The 19,752-nt window shown below is 32.5% G+C and overlaps 1 protein-coding gene across 1 annotated transcript; it reads left to right on the forward strand.

Moving 5' to 3' along the window:
- Positions 1-3,127: 3,127 nt before the first annotated feature.
- LOC130807908 (uncharacterized) lies at positions 3,128-3,699 on the forward strand. The gene is made up of 3 exons (XM_057673312.1): positions 3,128-3,349; positions 3,489-3,560; positions 3,607-3,699. The coding sequence occupies exons 1-3, from the start codon at positions 3,128-3,130 to the stop codon at positions 3,697-3,699; spliced, it is 387 nt and encodes a 128-aa protein (XP_057529295.1).
- The last annotated feature ends 16,053 nt before the right edge of the window (positions 3,700-19,752 follow it).

Here is a 19,752-nt window from a genome sequence, read left to right on the forward strand (position 1 = left end):
TATGGGACATCATCACAAAAGGAGCTAAGGTACCAATGAAAAAGGATGCACAAGGTAATGATGTTGAAAAGTCCGAATCTGAATTCACTTAAAGTCATTTGAAATCCGTGTCTAAGAACCTTAGAGCCATGAATCAAATGTGTTGTGCTCTAAGTGGTACTTAATTCAATAGGGTTTCATCATGTATTGGTGCTAAGGAAATATGGGACAAATTGGTCGTAAAATATGAAGGGAACAAGCCAAGTCTACCTAGGAGACAAAAATCAACATCCTCATGCATCAATACGAAATGTTCAAGATGAAAAAGGATGAGAATATTAATGAAATGTTTACTTGTTATACGTTAGTTACTAATAATTTGAATTCTCTTGGCAAAATATTTACTAATGCAGAGAAGGTCCAAAAGGTCTTGAGATGTCTTCCAAGATCTAAATGAGGTCCAAAGGTCACCTCTATAGAAGAAACTCAAGATTTGGGAGTGCTATTACTTAACGATCTTCTTGAAAAGCCCATAACTCATGAGCTCACCCTCCATGATGATTGAGAAAGTGAAGTTATCCCATCCATGAAGAACCTTGCACTAAGGGCAAATAAACGTGAAGAATCCTCAAGTGAAAACGATGATAGTGATGATGAGAAAGATCCTTTTGCTCTAATCACAAGAGGTCTTAAAGGAATAATGAAAATGCGTAAAAGATTTAAACGATACAAATCATGAAACGACTACAAAGGTAAGTACTCTTCCACTTCCAATTTTAAATCTAACAAACTTGCTTTTTGTTTTTTTATTGTGGATCTACAGAACATCTTGTAAAAGAATGTCCTAAAAAGAAAAAGACATATTAAAGAAATACCAAAAGAAGCAAGCAATGGTTGCTAAGTGGAGTGACTTGTTAAGCAAATCAGAAAATGAAGAAGGACAAGCTTATTTGTGTCTAACTACTAAACATCACCCTCATCCCTACAAGCTTAGGTGGCTATATGATAAAGCTGAAAATATTGTTAAACGACAATGCTTGGTGAAATTCTCTGTTGGATCATTCAATGATCAGGTTTTATGTGATGAATTGGACAGGGATGCCATGTCACATTCTCTTAGGCAGACCATGGCAATATGATAGACAGACTACTCATGATGGATTTTCTAATGTGTATGCTCTCAGGCATGAGGAGAAAATTAAAGACCTAGTACCCTTACCCCCTTATAAAGAAATACCTCCTCTAAAGACCAAGCATCATATATACCTCATGAGTAGAAAATAGTGTAGCAGATAGATCAAGGCTGGGAATACAATCTTTATTCTTATCGCTAAGGAAGTCCAAACCAAAGAACACCAACGGTCAACTTGTATTACTGAGTTGCTGGAAGAACTCAAAGATTTTTTCATGCTGAACTACCTCAAGGCCTATCTCCTATTAGAGGAATAGAACATCAAAGTGACCTAATTCCTAGAGCACCCCTTCCAAATAAACTTGCTTATAAAACTAACCCTTAGGAGACCAAAGAACTACGAAAGGTTGATAAATTGATCAAAAGAGGTTATGTGAGGGAGAGTATGACTCCTTGTACTGTTCCTATTCTTTTAGCACCAAAAAAAGATGGCACTTGGATGGTGTGCACTGATAGCAGAAGCATCAACAAAATCACCATCAATATAGATTCCCTATTCCTAGATTTGATGATTTGTTAGGTTAAGTAATGCTAATTGTTTTAGTAAGGTAGACCTCATGAGTGGATATCATGAAATAAGGATGAAGGAGGGTGATGAATGGAAGCTTCAAGACTAATTATGGTCTCTATGAATGGCTGGTCATGCCATTTGGTTTGATTGGAGCTCTAGTACCTTTATATGAGACTAATGCATGAGGTACTTATACCTTTCCTAGGTAAATTCATTGTAGTCTACCTAGATGATATTCTAGTTTTTAAAAGGAACACCCAAGAGCACTTACACCATCTCAAGCAACTCTTTGGAGCTTTAAGACAACAGCTCTATGGCAAACTTGAGAAATGTGACTTCATGATGAAGAAAATAAGTTCAGTAGGATTTATCATTAGAACAAAAGGAATTACAGTTGATCCCTCCAAGGTTGAAGCAATTAGCTCCTGGCATGTTCCTATGTCTATCACTCAAGTTAGGCCCTTTCATGGACTTGCCTCTTATTACAGAAGACCTATTAGGAACTTTATCACTATAATGTCTCCTATCATTAAGTGCATGGGGTGGGGGGGGGGGGGGGGGGGGGGGCGAGGAGGGATTTAAATGGACTGAAGAGGCTCAACTAGCTTTTGAAAAGATTAAAACAACCATGTGCAAGGCCCTTGTTCTCAAAATTTCGGACTTTACCAAACCTTTTTTTGTTGAGTGTGATGCAAGTCATAAATGTATAGGAGTTGTTCTTCTCCAAGAAGCAAAAACCAGTAGCTTACTTTAGTGAGAAACTGAGTGGTAGCAGACTAAACTATTCTTCTTATGATAAAGAATTTTATGCCATGGTTAGAGCCTTGGAGCATTGGTTCCATTACCTTAAACTATAGCCCTTTGTATTACATTCTAATCATGACTCGCTTAAACATATTAATGGCCACCATAAACTAAACATTAGGCATAGAAAATGGGTTGAATTCCTACAATATTTTAATTTTTCTACATAATACGAGGCTGGCAAGGCCAATATCATTGCTGATGCCTTAAGTAGGAGGTATCCTCTTTTGTCTCTGTTGAAAACAAAAATTCTTAGTTTTGAGTTCATAAAGGAGCTATATGCCTCTGATCTTGACTTTAAGGAGATCTACTCTAATTGTATTACTGCTCCTAAGGGTCCTTTCTATGTTCAAGATGGTTCTCTTTTCAAAGGAAACAGACTTTGCATTCCCCAATCCCGATTTAGATACCTACTCATCAAAGAAGTGCATGGTGGTTCATTGAGTGGACATTTTAACATTCAAAAGACCTTGGACATGTTAGCCTTGCATTTTTTTTGGCCCAAAATGTTGGGCACCATTGGGAAATTCATACTTAAATGGGAAACCTGTATCAAGGAAAAACTAACTTTTTCATAAAGGTGAATACAAACCCTTACTGTGGCTAACTATCCATAGGAACACATCAGTACGGATGTCAGCATGGCTCTACCTAGAACCCAAAGGGGAAAGGACTCTATAATGGTTGTAGTTGACAGATTCTCTAAAATGGCCCACTTTATAGCCTGTACAAAAATTGATGATGCTAGACATATTGCTACCTTGTATTTCAGTGAGATAGTTAGACTTCATGAAGTTCCAAAGTCCATCACTTTAGATAGGGACATCAAGTTTCTTAATTTCTTTTGGGGGAACATTATGGAAGTTATTGGGCACCAAACTATTATTTAGCACTTTTCACCATCCCTAAATTATGGTTAGACAGAAGTGACTAACAAAATCCTAGGGGTTATTCTAAGAACACTCATGAGAAAAAATCTCTGAGATTGGGGTTCTAAATTAGGACAAGCAGAGTTTGCCTATAACAGTTGTCCTAGTTCACCAACCAAGTGTTCTCCCTTTGAATGTGTCTATGGTTTATATCCTTTAACTCCACTTACTTTGTACGATTTCCTTTACAGGAGAAAAAACAATTGGGTGCAGAACAATTAGTTGAGACTATGCTGAAAATCCACAAACAAGTCCAGGAGAACATTGTGAAAGCTAACATCTAATATAAGAGGAACGTTGATAAGGGATTTAAGTAACACAGAAAATTTGAAGTGGGAGATTCGGTCTGGATTCACTTAAGAAAAGATAGGTTTTCAGTACTTAGGAAAAATAAAATAATGCGCAGAGCTGATGGACCTTTCAGAATTGTGGCAAAATTTGGGGACAATGCCTACAAGATTGACCTACCTGAACGCTATGGAAAGCGGCTACTTTAAATATTGGTGACCTACCTCCTTTCCATGGCAATCACGAATTAGGAACAATTCTTTTTCAAGAGGGAAGAGTTGAACCAGTTCAAGGAGTGACTTCAATTCATATTCGTAATTGTTAACACTTAAGGGACAACTCTTCATTCAGTGGATGCTCTTGATCTTGCACCTTTAAAGAACAAGCCTTTGAGTGAGGTTCCTTATCGTCCTGATTCAGAACACAAGGCTAGAGAAGTGGCTCAAAACAAGTCCATCACTACATTAACCAAGTCAAAAGTAGATATAATTTACACAACATCAAGGGGCTTGTTTAACTAGTGGCACTAATGCCTCTAATTTAGAGTTCAATACTAATCTTGGAAAGGCTTCTAAATTCCAAGATAGTGGACTACATGGTCCCAATACTACTGGGCCTAGAGTGGTGTTATTCCTGACTTGACAATCCCCTTAACACATTTATTAATTGGACTACAAACTAAAACACACGTGCTTTATTTGTTTTATGTTATTTCTATTTTGGTTAGTTATTTTTCCTTTCTTAATAGTTGTTGTAAACGACAGCCTTGTTCCCTTTTTTTCCTATATAAATGCTTTCTCCTCCCTCATTTGTAAACATTGATTTCAGTTTTCAATAAAATTACTCAAGGAAATTCAGAAGTGAGCTCTTCAAGGGTTCAATAGGTAGTTGTATGCTAACCTGTGTGAGATTAATTTATGAGTGAAGCAAGTTAGTCCATCACATCCAAGAATCCATGAAGGATCTTGTGAGTGAAGCAAGGTCTAAAGAGTGTGAGCGCTTAGGGTTACTAGTGAGTGAAGCTAGTGGGTCTAGTCCAAGATCAAGTTTTTGATCATATCCTTTTGCATGCAAAAGATCAGTTTTAGGTGTATCTTTGTGTGTGCCTTCAAACAAGTCGTGTTCAGAATTCAAGAAGTCAAATACAATCAACACCAACTTGCTGCAATTTCTCACAAAAATAAGCTATAGGTCTACCTTCTTGGAGTAAAACTACACCTATTCCCTTACCACTGGCATCACATTCAACTTCAAAGGGTTCGGTGAAGTTAGGCACTCATAGAAAAGGGGCCTTACGCATTTTTTGTTTGATAAGGTCAAATGCGTGTTGGGCTTCATTAGTCTATGTGAACTGACCTTTCTTGGTTCATTATGTTAATTGAGCCATAATAGTACTGAAGTTTTGGATAGATCTTCTATAGAAGGAGGCCAAGCCATGAAATGATCTCACATCAAATATAATGTAACATTTGGGAAATTAATATTTTAAGACGAGTAAGTTTAAGAGAATTATCAGTGCGAGAATGATCCTAAATACACATGAGATAAAAATTCTTAATTTAACTTCTTCTTTGCTTTTCCTTTTCAAAAAAATAAATAATAATAATAATAATAATAATAATAATAATAATAATAATAATAATAATAATAACCAGTTACACGCATTTCACTATTCATCATCATCTTCAACACAAAAGAAACATCAAAACCCTGCTCTGCCTTCTCAAAACCTTCGAAATCCATGCCTCACATCCCGTCATTCCTTGCCTTCGATTTTCAAAGAAAAACGCAGCTCTACCCACCTTCTTCCTCTCCTTCCATCTATTAATCATCTTCTTCGTTTGCCTCTTTTTCCCAAAATCCTTACATTTTCGAAAACCTTCAATCATCTTCCTTCTCAAATGTTCGAACAACAGCAGAAATCAAGTGAATCGATTCCTTCCTCTTCTTTCGACATTTTCTCTACTAAATACTTCTATACATGAACAAAACCTCTTTCCATGATTCCTTTGACTTCGAATTTCAACAATAATCAAAGCCAACCATTTCAAAGCCAATAATCATCTTCGTTCCATCTGGTTCCTCGATTTTCGGAAATAACGAACAAAATAATAACAGGTACAATCCCCTCTTTCTCTGAATTTCAATTCTATAATTTCTGATCATGAAATTTCGATCTAACTCTTCTCTCCCTCTCAATTCATTTGATTTCTTTGAACCCAACAGCTGCACCATGAATGTCGCCCTACCTTCTTGAGCATTTTCGAAGAACCGTGCCTTCTTCATCTCGCTCTTTTTGGCAGATTCCAGTATAGGGCAAGAAGGTAGTTAAGTGTCTTTTGTTAATTTTGTTATTTGATCTAGTTAGCCGCATCTTTTGGATATATGAAATTGGATTACCATTTCCTGAGTATATTCAATTGTCATACTCTTAACAAATTATTCTTTTCAATCAAAAACTTCATGAAATTAAGCATTTGAGATTCATTGTATAAGTTGCTCAATTAAAAGAAATGGACAATTGATAATTAGTATTAAATTGTGGAATGTGGATTAATTTGATGGACTTTGATAACTAGTATGAAGTTATAAACATTGGAGTGGAGAAGTTGGTGGAAAATGTTGTTAACTGTAAGGTTATGGATGATTTAAAGCTCTTGAATAAATTAAGAAATTCTCTTGGAAATCATTGATAGTGGGGTGAAATATTAGTTGTTATTAATTGAATAATTTTATATTCTTGAAGGGATTATTAAGTTATTTGAGGATTTTCGATGTTGGGGTTAAAGGTACATTTTGGATTTTAATTGGAAAATAAAGAGAATTATGAAGCTGGATAATCTTTAGAAAATGTTAATGACTTTTAGAGCATAACTATATCGCCTTGATGGCCTATTTGATTTGAGTTCGAACATGCACAATTCTTTTATGATTAGATGTATTAGAATAGAAGCTTGAAGTAAGATGCTGTCATAGGAAGAGATGCAATGAATTATATGAACCTAGTTGTAGTATCGTATGCTTTGTTGTGATGCTGTATTTGTTATGCTTTAGGAGGCGACATTATCGAGGAGCCTACTAGTGATCACGGAGTACCAGACTTAGCTTCTTGGAATGTTCTTTTTGGTGAGTAGTAGCAGTCCCTTAAAGGGTCTGATCAGACTATATTCTTGAAAATAAACTTTTTACTAAAGCTCTTTGGATTGGAAATTGTTGAGACAAACTTTTGTTGTGAATGCTTATGCTGATATTATGATATGGTCAATTGATCGGGCTTGCGAGCTGGTAATTGACGGAGTTGAGGAACATTGTTCCCTGCTCCCTATTTGAAGCGAATTGTCATTGAGATATTGACTAGCTTCCCCCGAGAGTGACATAGCCTTAGAGCTATGGATGTTCCTCTCAACTTGACTCCCTGTGCGCACATAGATCTAAGGAACTGATGTTGCTTTTAAACCTATGATATGAATTACTGTGTTTTGTCGTTTTAGATTGTTACTTCTCATTCAGTTTAATCTGACCTTCTGTTGTTTCCATCTTTTAGTTTGATTACAGATCGGAACCAGTCGGGAACGATGGGTTAGCAGTGTTGGATAGCGTTCCAAGGATGTGTATTGAGCTGAGCACGTAGGAATTTGTAGATTTGTTTTAGGATTTTGGATAAATGTATATTAGATTTGGTTGTGTTGGTTATATTTGACTTGTAGAGAATTGAATGATTATCTTGTGTTTTAGTTAGATGTTTGTTTTGAGATTTAGCTGAGTTGGTCACGTTAAAGAGCTTGTGACCCCTTTGCCCAAGTTTTGGAAGTATGATTTCAGTTTCTTGGTAAATGAACCCCGTGATGACCCTGTTTACTCAGTCAACGGTAAGTCGGGTTGTTACAGTTGGTATCAGAGCCAACCCGCGACCGTGGCTAATCCTAGGGTTAGTTCACCTAGCGGGTATACAATCTTGGGAGTAACTGTAACGCACAGTCCTTTTCCAAATATAGGATTAATATAATATATATAGTATATAATGCTAAGCGGAAGTCTATCAAACCGTGATTATTGCAGAAAAGAAATAAAACAAAACAAAATTTTAGAAAAAAAAAAAACAAAGAAAACTTAAAACATTAAAATATAATTTTACGTATTACATCTTTCTTTAATACATAATTATCGTTTTTACATAGCCGTAATATAAACTACATATATACTAACATCACATAGACAATACAATAGCTTCTTAATAACTTCATGTAAAGTTACCTGCAGCATCTGCTCCCGAAATATGGGAACAGCCGATGGAAATCGGTCAGCTTTAAAAAAAACCGAGTACAAAAACTTACCGCAATTATACAAGTATAGAAAATATATGCATTGCAATAAGTAATGTGCAAAGATAAGTGCATCACAATAAATAATATGCAAGGTATCTTATGTATTATAGGGAATTCATTTTTATATTAGATTCATTTATATATATTAAACTTCTGGTCCTTCTGCTTGAGTACCAGGGTGTGATTTACTAACACTTCTGCTTGAGTGTTAGGGCGTGGAATCTGATTACTTATTTAATGAATGCAACACATATGATCTTTGTTTGATATATGTAAGGGCCTGTTAGGGTGAGGTAAACCAAAACCCCTAACTTAGTGGGAGTCGTCACTCCTCCAGTACAATATTGCTCGAGCCACAGGTCAGGTTAAACAACCTTACTGTGTTCGCCGTATTTTACGTGCCGGAAAACACGTCCCACGTTTTTTACATGCCGGAAGCATGGTTCGGCATTTCCTCACTATCAAGCCTTTTTATTATCATGTTACTGTTTTCCTATAAATGCATCATTACAATAACATATAATAGAAATAAATTCATTACGAGTTACATATAAATAATCATTTATTATTATTAAAATCAAAACTAAAATGGGTCTTTAGTATTTATTTATAGATAAATTTCAATTATGCTTTATTATTTTCTTAATAACTTAATTATTTTTAGATTTAATACATGACTAATTAATTTCCTTAAGATTAAAGTCTACACTAAATATTTTAAAATAAATAACTTATTATTAATGTAGTTAGTGTATATTCTTATTCACCAAAATAAATTAATTTAAATTATTTTTTTCCTTTTTCTTTCTTTTTGCCTACAATAACAATTTAATTTATTAATTTATTTCTTTAAAATTTAAATTTCACAAAATTTCACAAAAATAACTTAAATGAATTGGAAATACAGTAACTAAAATAATTTATTTTTTTTTTCAGAAATAATTATTTTTAACCTAAATTTATGATTTTCCTTATTTTATGCGTTTTTTTAGCAAAAATTAATAATAATATTTGTACTTCACTATAACTCACGAAATTAATACAAAACTTATATATCATATATATATATATATATGTACAGAAAAATTTTCTTTTAAAAATATTAATTTTTACTATTTTAATTAAATTATTTCGGTTTATGTGCTTTATGACAATTTCAATGAATAAATCATATAAAATAAATTATGACGAATTAATTCACCAAAATTTCCCGAAATATTAATTTATATATACTAAACACATATAAAATTAATGAGCATAAATTTATGTAAATAAATATATGTAAGAATTTATACCTTTAACAATTTTACTATTAATCAATTTCTTTTGTTGTAGAAACTCTAGCCACAAAATTGACTTCCTCCCCTTGAATTTCTATAATTAACACTAAATACTATTATTAGAAAATTTTTGAGGATTTTTAGGAATTTTTCTAGGGTTTTTAGAATTTTTTTTCTTTAGGAATTTGCTTTTATGAATTAATTTTCTTATTTGTTTTTTTTTCCTTCCCCCTTTTCTTACCCACGGTTGCTTGTATATATAGGCTAAGGATGGTGAATTTTTTTTATTATTTTAATTTTCCTTAATGTGCAAGAAATAAAAATTAGGATAAGGATTAATTATGTTGTTTTGGCATTTAGCCTAATTCTTGCCGCCAACTTTTCTTTTTTTTTTTTCTCTTTTTTTTATATTATTATTATTATTATTATTATTATTATTATTATTATTATTATTATTATTATATATATATATATATATATATATATATATATATATATATATATATATATATATATATATATATATATATATATATATATATATATATATATATATATATATATATATATATATATATATATATATATATATATATATATATATATATATATATATATATATATATATATATATAAATATATATATATATATATATATATATATATATATATATATATATATATATATATATATATATATAAATATATATATATATATATATATATATATATATATATATATATATATATATATATATATATATATATATATATATATATATATATATATATATATCTTTGTTTTTAATAAATTAATATGGGAAATAAAAAGATTAAGTTATAGTAGGTAATTTAGCTAGACTTAATATTTAGGTAATTTATTTTAAGAGAAATAAATTATATATAAAAGAAAATCGAGAACTTAAAAACGATTGGAATAAAATTTCGAAACGGCATTAAAAGAAAATAATAAAACGAAACGATTATTGAATTTGTCAAAATATTTAAGATTAAGAAAAAGGGTCTGTTACAGTAAGGAAAAACGTAATTTGGGGATTTAGATGTTTAAGATAAGAGATAAGAACATAAGTGAATATGATTTTTGTATTAACCTAGGTGTTTGAGTTAGTCATGTTTTCTTAGAAATGTAGGATGTGAGGTGTGAGTATTACGGGGTAAAACGGGAAACGCTCTTAACGATTGATCGTGACGGCAAGAAGATTCAGTTCGACGATGCAACGCTAGAATTTGATTTCTGATTATGCCAATGTCTTGTTGCTTATCATAGTTCCTTTTCGATTATCGTTTTAATAGCTAGAATAGTATGTCCTAATATTGCGAATCGTGTCACCTTGTTGCTAGCCCTTTTCTATCAGCTTTTATTTGTCGATCCATGATTATGATTATAGGTTGGTGCATAAAAGCAAGGTCATCTGGTTGTGAAGTATGTATCGTTAGTATTTTGTTGTAAGTGAGTTGAACTTTGAAAATGATTGTGACATAGTATAGAAGAGTTAGTGAAGACAAAGTACTGCACATCATTGATAGAAAAGCTTAAGTTAAGAGCAATTGATATTGATTTTCTAGCCTAGTGATTGAGTTGCATATAGTGTTCATATTTTGACGTAAGCGATGAACTTTTAGTGTTGTTGGATCTTGTCATACGTTGTAATCTATTTGAATATTGGAGCCTATATATTTAGTAGAGTTATTAGAAAATTGCTTGATTATCATTAAGAATGTATCAAGTTTCTTTTGGTTGTTAGAAGTGCAAATATAACTTAAGAATGGAAGATTACTGGTAAACTTGAGGTTTTGTTAAGTACAAGAAGGTTGTATCAACATCAAGAATAGAAGTAGGTTTTCAACAAAAGTTCTTATAAAGGATCTTGAGTCCTAGATTTAAGTTATCAAAATAGTATGGTTTATATGTTGTAAAGATGGCATTTAAAGTTTAAGATGTTGGGTTATAAAGATTATAGGCTATTTGATTGAGACGGTAGTTGGTAAAATTGTGAACACCTCATAGATGATCTTAGTGGGTATATGTGAAAATAGTCAATACTTGAGTTGTTATTATTGAAGAGTTGTGTGTAGCAGTTATGATAAGAATTTTATGTTTGAGTTAAAGCTTATAAGGGTTATGGTCTAGAGATTTGGATGAAGAATGCAAATAAATGTTTAATTGAAGTTATAATAAACTATACTTTGGTTTCAGTATGGGTCAAGTTATTTATGAAATTTATTAGGTTTTGATTGGCAATTGGTGCATGATATCAAGCTAGGTGAGGTAGTTTATCGTCTTCCATTACCATCATCTTTTGACCGAGTGCATGACGTGTTTCGCGTATCCCAGCTGAGATAATACATCAGAGACGACTCACACGTTCTGCGCCCTAACAGTTGACCTTGGATGACACCTTACAGTACGAGGAGACCCCCGTTCAGATCCTAAGATAGGAAGGCGCGTGATACACGTTTGGGTAATGTAGCGCTTGTGAAGGTGCTATGGTCTAATCACGTTACCGAAGAAGCCACGTGGGAGGCAGAAGATGCCATGAGACGCGATTATCCCTGGTTGTTTGCTCGAGTATTTCTATGTTTATCGCTCTATAGCTATTGCATCTCCTTCGTCTTAGTGAGTTAAGTTCGAGGACGAACTTCATTCTAAGTTAGGTAGATTCATAAAATTTCTGAATAGTACAAGTTTTAACGATGCTAAGAATTTTGGTTAGTTCACATAGTTAGTACGAGTAATATAGATTCTTACAATACATAAAGTATGAGAAATTGGGTGACATAGCTTTACGATATGTATGTTAGCTAGATATTTGAATATATGCTTGAGACTTAGTTTAACTTCGAGGACGAAGTTCATTTCAAGTTGGGTAGAATGTAACATTTGGGAAATTAATATTTTAAGATGAGTAAGTTTAAGAGAATTATCAGTGCGAGAATGATCCTAAATACACATGACATAAAATATTCTTAATTTAACTTCTTCTTTACTTTTCCATTTCATAAAATAATAATAATAATAATAATAATAATAATAATAATAATAATAATAATAATAATAATAATAATAATAATAAGAAACCAGTTACACGCGTTTCCCTATTCATCATCATCTTCAACACAAAAGAAACATCAAACCCTGCTTTGCCTTCTCAAAACCTTCGAAATCCATGCCTTTCATCCCGTCATTCCTTGCCTTCGACTTTCAAAGAAAAACGCAACTCTATCCACCTTCTTCCTCTCATTCCATCTATTAATCATCTTCTTCGTTTGCCTCTTTTTCCCAAAATCCTTACAGTTTCGAAAACCTTCAATCATCTTCCTTCTCAAATGTTCGAACAACAGCAGAAATCAAGTGAATCGATTCCTTCCTCTTCTTTCGACATTTTCTCTAGTATTAGGGCTGAAATTTCTTATTTTCTTGCTAAATACTTCTATACATGAACAAAACCTCTTTCCATGATTCCTTTGACTTCGAATTTCAACAATAATCGAAGCCAACCATTTCGAAGCCAATAATCATCTTTGTTCCATCTGGTTCCTCGATTTTCAGAAATAACGAACAAAATAGTAACAGGTATATTCCCCTCTTTCTCTGAATTTCAATTCTATAATTTCTGATCATGAAATTTCGATCTAACTCTTCTCTCCCTCTCAATTCATTTGATTTCTTTGAACCCAACAGCTGCACCATGAATGTCACCCTACCTTCTTGAGCATTTTCGAAGAACCGTGCCTTCTTCATCTCGCTCTTTTTGGCAGATTCCAGTATAGGGCAAGAAGGTAGTCAAGTGTCTTTTGTTAATTTTGTTATTTGATCTTGTTAGCCGCATCTTTCGGATATATGCAATTGGATTACCATTTCTTGATTATATTCAATTGCCGTACTCTTACCAAATTATTCTTTTCAATCAAAAACTTCATGAAATTAAGCATTTGAGATTCATTGTATAAGTTGCTCAATTAAAAGAAATGGACAATTGATAATTAGTAGTAAATTGTGGAATGTGGATTAATTTGATGGACATTGATAACTAGTATGAACTTATAAACATTGAAGTGGAGAAATTGGTGGAAAATGTTGTTAACTGTAAGGTTATGGATGATTTGAAGCTCTTGAATGAATTAAGAAATTCTCTTGGAAATCATTGATAGTGGGGTGAAATATTAGTTGTTATTAATTGAATAATTATATATTCTTGAAGAGATTATTAAGTTATTTGAGGATTTTCAATGTTGGGGTTAAAGGTACATTTTGGTGTTTAGTTGGAAAATAAAGAGAATTATGAAGGTGGATAATCTTTAGAAAATGTTAATGAATTTTAGAGCATGACTATGTCGCCTTGATGGCCTATTTGGTTTGAGTTCGAACATGCACAATTCTTTTATGATTAGATGTATTAGAATAGAAGCTTGAACAAAGATGTTGTCATAGGAGGAGATGCAATGAGTTATATGAACCTAGTTGTAGTATCGTATGCTTTGTTGTGATGCTGTATTTATTATGCTTCAGGAGGCGACATTATCGAGGAGCCTTCTAGTGATCACGGAGTACCAGACTTAGCTTCTTGGAATGTTCTTTTTGGTGAGTAGTAGATTTGTCCCTTAAAGGGTCTGATCAGACTATATTCTTGAAAATAAACTTTTTGTTAAAGCTCTTTGAATTGGAAATTGTTGAGACAAACTTTTGTTGTGAATGCTAATGCTGATATTATGATATGGTCAATCGATCGGGCTTGCGAGCTGGTCATTGACGGAGTTGAGGAACATTGTTCCCTGCTCCCTGTTTGAAGCGAATTGTCATTGAGATATTGACTAGCTTCACCCGAGAGTGACATAGCCTTAGAGCTATGGATGTTCCTCTCAACTAGACTCTCTGTGCGCACATAGATCTAAGGAACTGATGTTGCTTTTAAACCTATGATATGAATTACTGTGTTTTGTCGTTTTAGATTGTTACTTCTCATTCAGTTTAATCTGACCTTCTGTTGTTTCCATCTTTTAGTTTGATTACAGATCGGAACCAGTCGGGAACGATGGGTTAGCAGTGTTGGATAGCGTTCCAAGGATGTGTATTGAGCTGAGCACGTAGGAATTTGTAGATTTGTTTTAGGATTTTGGATAAATGTATATTAGATTTGGTTGTGCTGGTTATATTTGACTTGTAGAGAATTGAATGATTATCTTGTGTTTTAGTTAGATGTTTGTTTTGAGATTTAGCTGAGTTGGTCACGTTAAAGAGCTTGTGACCCCTTTGCCCAAGTTTTAGAAGTATGATTTCAATTTCTTGGTAAATGAACCCCGTGATGACCCTGTTTACTCAGTCAACGGTAAGTCGGGTTGTTACATATACTCTTAGATGTTGGCCAGGAAATAATAGCTTCTATCTTGTTAGGGTCAACCTTAATGCCATCTTTGTTGATAATGAACCCTAAAAAACTAATCTCTTGCATCAGAAAACTGCATTTTTCCAATTTGCCATAAAGTCTTTGTGCTCTCAAAATTGTAAACAAACTCTTAAGGTACTGTATATGTTGAGCCAAGTCTTGACTATAGATCAAAATATCATCCAAATATACTACTATAAATTTTCCTAGAAAATGCCTTAAAAATTTCATTCATAAGCCTCATAAATGTGCTAGGTGCTCTAATAAGGCCAAAGGGCATGACTAACCAGTCATATAAACTATATTGGTTTTAAAAGCAGCCTTTCATTCTTCACCCTCTTTCATCCTAAATAGATGATAACCACTCTTGAGATCAACCTTGCTAAACCATTGAGCACTAGCCAACTCATCCAATAAATCATCTAACCTAGGAATAAGAAATCTATATTTGATGGTGATATTGTTGACACTTCTAGAGTCAATGCACATCCTCCATATGCTATCCTTCTTTGGTATAAGTAAGGTAGAAATAGCATAGGGCTTAAACTTCCTCTGATATAACCTCTTTGTTACAGTTCATCAACTTGTCTTTGAAGTTCTTTAGTTCAGTATGATTAGCTCTGTAGGCAGGCTTATTAGGTAGAGATGCTCCTACAACTAGATTCATTTGGTGTTTTATACCCTTAATAGATGGTAAACCTTGGGAAAGATCATCAGGGAAAACATATTTAAATTCCTTAAGCAAATCTACTATAGCAGGATATGTGTGAGGTAATGGATTATGAACTTCTTTTGTGAATTACCAGCTTTTAGTTCCCTATCACAGTCCTTTCTAGTGACTAAGTGTAAAGGAGTATAAGTTTTTGGTGGAGGAACAGATCTATGAGGAGGTAAAGGTAACAAATCATTGATCTTACCTTCATGCGTGAGTGTATAGATGTTTGAAAAACCATTGTAAATTGTGTTCCTATCATACTGCCGAAGTCTACCTTGTAACACTTGACATGCATTCATGTCTAATACATCACATAAGACCGGGTCTTTATAAGACCCAATACTGAACTTGACCAAACATTGTCTTTTAACAAAACTCTTTGCCTTATCATCCAACCCTCTAAGTTTATAAGGTCTTGGATGTGGTGTAACATTGTGCACTCTTTTCATGGCATATTTTTCATAGACCATAGCACTATTGTACATCCCTTTAAGAGTAGGTTGTGGATTAGCCTCTAATTTTTTCCTAATATCCTCCCTTAAACCTCCCAAAAACTGTGCCATTTTCATTTCTTTTGTCTCATCACCTTCAAACAGCAAAGTAAATCCTTCTATTTCTTGGACATATTCTGACACAGATTTGTTTCCGTGTTATAATGTGTTCCGATTCATCAATTACTGTTGTTTGTAAGAGGTAGGAATATATTTACGTCTCATGTGTTTCTTTATCTTAACCCATGTTTCAATCTTTGGTCTCTCTTCTTTCCTACGTTGTTTTTATAAACCATCAAACCATATGGCTGCCATTTTTGATAATTTTACTTTAGCCATCTTATACTGTTGTTCTGGAGGTGTTTCTTTGAAATCAAAAAGTATTTAAGAGTATTGTCCCACTCAATATAGTCTTCAGGATTATTAATGGTTCCAGAGAAATCTAAAATTTCTTTGAGGTTGTGCATTGACTATAGGGAGATTACAAGATTACCATCAAGAACAGTTACCCTTTGTTTACGATAAATGATATTTTCAACTAGTTAGAAGTTAGGAACTCGAGAGTTTTATATGACTTATTTGAGATCTAGGTATTCTAACGACTGCGTCAGTTATGGACTTTATTAGTTTCGGTGATGTCATTTGGGGTTACAAATACGCCAAAAACGTTTATGGATTTGATGCAGAGATACATTCGTCTTTATTTGGATAAGTTTATAGTTTTTATGAAATTTTGGTATATTCGAGAAACATAGAGGAACATGAGGAACATTTGAGGATTATGCTAAAACTTTGAGGAAAAAAACTATTTAGGAAAATTTATTAAGTACAAGTTTTGGCTTGAGGAAATAGTTTTTTTCTGGGTCATATTGTGTTTGAGGATAGAATTTCTATGGATCTGGAGAAGATTAAGACGATAACCAATTGTCGATTCCGAGGAATGTAACTGAAGTTCGAAGCATTTTTGGGTTTTGCTGGTTACTATAGGAAATATGTTGAGAATTTCTCTAAGGTTACTCATCCCATGTTTGAGTTGTTGAAGAAAAGAATTCGATTTTAATAAAATGAGAGGTACACGATTGCTTTTGAGGAATCACAGAGGAGAATCACTACTGCTCATGTATTAATAGTGCATGATTGTAGCAAACGATTCAAGGTCTATTGAGATATTTCATTTAAAGGTTTGGGATGTGTACTTATGCAAGATATAAATGTCATAGCTTATCCATCATGGCAGTTGAGGCCACGTGAGGTGAATTACCCATTGCATGACATTAAACTTCTTGTAGTAATCCTTGCTCTAAAGTTGCGGAGACATTATTTGTATGGGCTACCGTATAAGATCTACAGTGATCTTTAAAACTTGAGGTATGTCTTCAACTAGAAGGAATTTAACATGCGCCAAAGGCTATGGCTTGACTTATTAGGATTATGTCTTGAAATTTTATACCACCCTAGGAAGGTGAACAAGTTGTCTTATGTTTTGAGGAGGAGACAGAGAGTGTCGAATCTGTACCTTGGGAGTTTTACCGTGAAATGCAGAGTTTGATATTAGAGATTTGTAACCAGCATGAGGTTAGACGGTATTTGGGAGCGATGAACATACATACAAACTTTGTTTGACCATATCAATGAGGCACAACTTCAGAATTCAGAGATTATTGAGTTGATCCATAGAGTTGAGGGAAATGAGACTAATGTTTTTGAGTTAAAAGAAAGAGGAAAGGTGAGTCTGAAATTTATTAGACGTTTTGAAATTCTAAGAAGAGTTAGACAAGTTGATTATTAGTTGCCTTTACCATCATGTTTGGTAAAAGTTCATTATGTGTTCCATGTTTCACAGTTGATGAAGTATATTCATGATCCATCACATGTGCTAACCCATGAACCCCTTCAGATCAATGAGTCCTTAGCCTATGAGGAGAGACCTATCAGATTTTGGATACACGAGTCAAAGAATTGAGAAACTCTAGGATTTCATTGGTCAAGATTTTATGGTCAAATCGTAGAGTGAGGAAGCTATTTGGGAGAAGGAGGCAGACATGAGAGAGCGATACCCTAACCTTTTCTGTAAGTTCTAGTTTCGGGACGAAACTATCTTAAGGGGGAAAGAGTTCTAACAGACTCAAAATTTTTAATTTTAATCTTCCGATTAATTATGCTGAATTTTCAATTCAAATCTGTAATCTTTTGATTATCCATTTTAAACCATCTTTAATTCCTAAATCTTTTCCAAATTTTTAATTTCTTTCAAATATTAAACTTTAAGATAGTATTTTGTTTAAAATCTTTTTATAAGCACTAAAATATTATTTTATTATTTTATAGTACGAAAAGTAAAATTTTATTATTATATTCACGGTTTTGTAAAACGTTACTTTTTAACTTTCTTCCTTAAACTAACATTACTACGTATTATTTTAACCTTATAATTTTTATGTAATTATTTTATACATAAAAATGAGTCGTATTTTTTTTATTAACATTAATTATAGTTTAAGCAAAATTTTATATGAACTACATATTTTCATGATCAAATTTACCCATTTTTTAAAAGTATATTCACTTGTACATACTAGAACAAAATTTTGATGAACCAAAAAATCCTTTCTATGGTAACCTATGATGTTCATCACTTACACAAGCTATCACCGTTTCCTTACACAAGCTAACCTTCTTCTACACTCCAAACTCTTACACATTCACTTACACACTCCAACTCTTACACATTCACTTACACACTTTAATTCACTTACACAAGTTAACCTTCTTCTATACTCCTAACACTCTTTTTCATACAATCTAATGAACTACAAAGTTGTCCAAACCCATTATAAATACCCCCTTTAGCCATGAGATCACTTAAACCACCATCATCAAATGTTTCTAACATTATTTCTTATATTTTCACTTCATTAAAATCTTACTACATTAATACCTTTATTAATTGAAGAAATTAAAGAACATGGAGCTTAGAACACTCTTTATTTAGCTTAAATCATCATCATTATTTTGGGAGTTGGATTAATTATCTTTGGAGCATTATTATCTATCTTGGAGGATCTTATTTCTTATTATTTTCCTAATTAGTACTTAGTACTAATACTTGGTGTTAGTATGGTATAACTTCTTACCCTACTCTTTTTGTGGAATTTTACATTATATTTACTTTATAATATGCAAAGTATCAAATATATTGATATATTTTAATGGAATTTAGTTTAATGAATTATGATCAAGATTATATTAAATATGTGTATGCTAAAAGTATTTTTAGTATGTTAATTTAATAATCTTTGAACAAGTTTAGGAACTTGAGTGCAAAATTATATTCTAGTGATATTAAGCATGATTTATGTTATAAACTAGTGCTAGTATTTTTATGAGTTATGTGTTACATTAGAAATGTTATTATATTTAAGAATTTATTTTATGTTAGAATTTTGTATTAATATGTTTATGTTAGCCTTCAAACTAGTTTATAAGGTAGTAAGTTATTTTATGAATGTATTTTACTAGGTATGATTATGTTAAGAATATTGTTATTATATTTTATTCTGAGATTTAAGTTTATCCTTAAAGTTATAGTAAAAATCTAAGTTATTGTGTAAAGTTTATTTTTTTTAGTGGTTATGTTAATTATTTAAATCTTGAATTTACTATAATAAATTAAATGAAGTTTTTTGTTAGTGAAAAAGGTCCCAAAATACTCATAGGTCATTCGACCATTATCATATTAAAAAGAAAAAGAGTTTGATTTATTTTTTTTATATTATTATAAGCTATTTTGTGATAATATTAAAATAAAATCTTAAAAGTTATTTTTGAGAAAG

Source organism: Amaranthus tricolor, chromosome 1 (genome assembly GCF_026212465.1).
Source record: "Amaranthus tricolor cultivar Red isolate AtriRed21 chromosome 1, ASM2621246v1, whole genome shotgun sequence".
Lineage (NCBI taxonomy): Eukaryota > Viridiplantae > Streptophyta > Magnoliopsida > Caryophyllales > Amaranthaceae > Amaranthus > Amaranthus tricolor.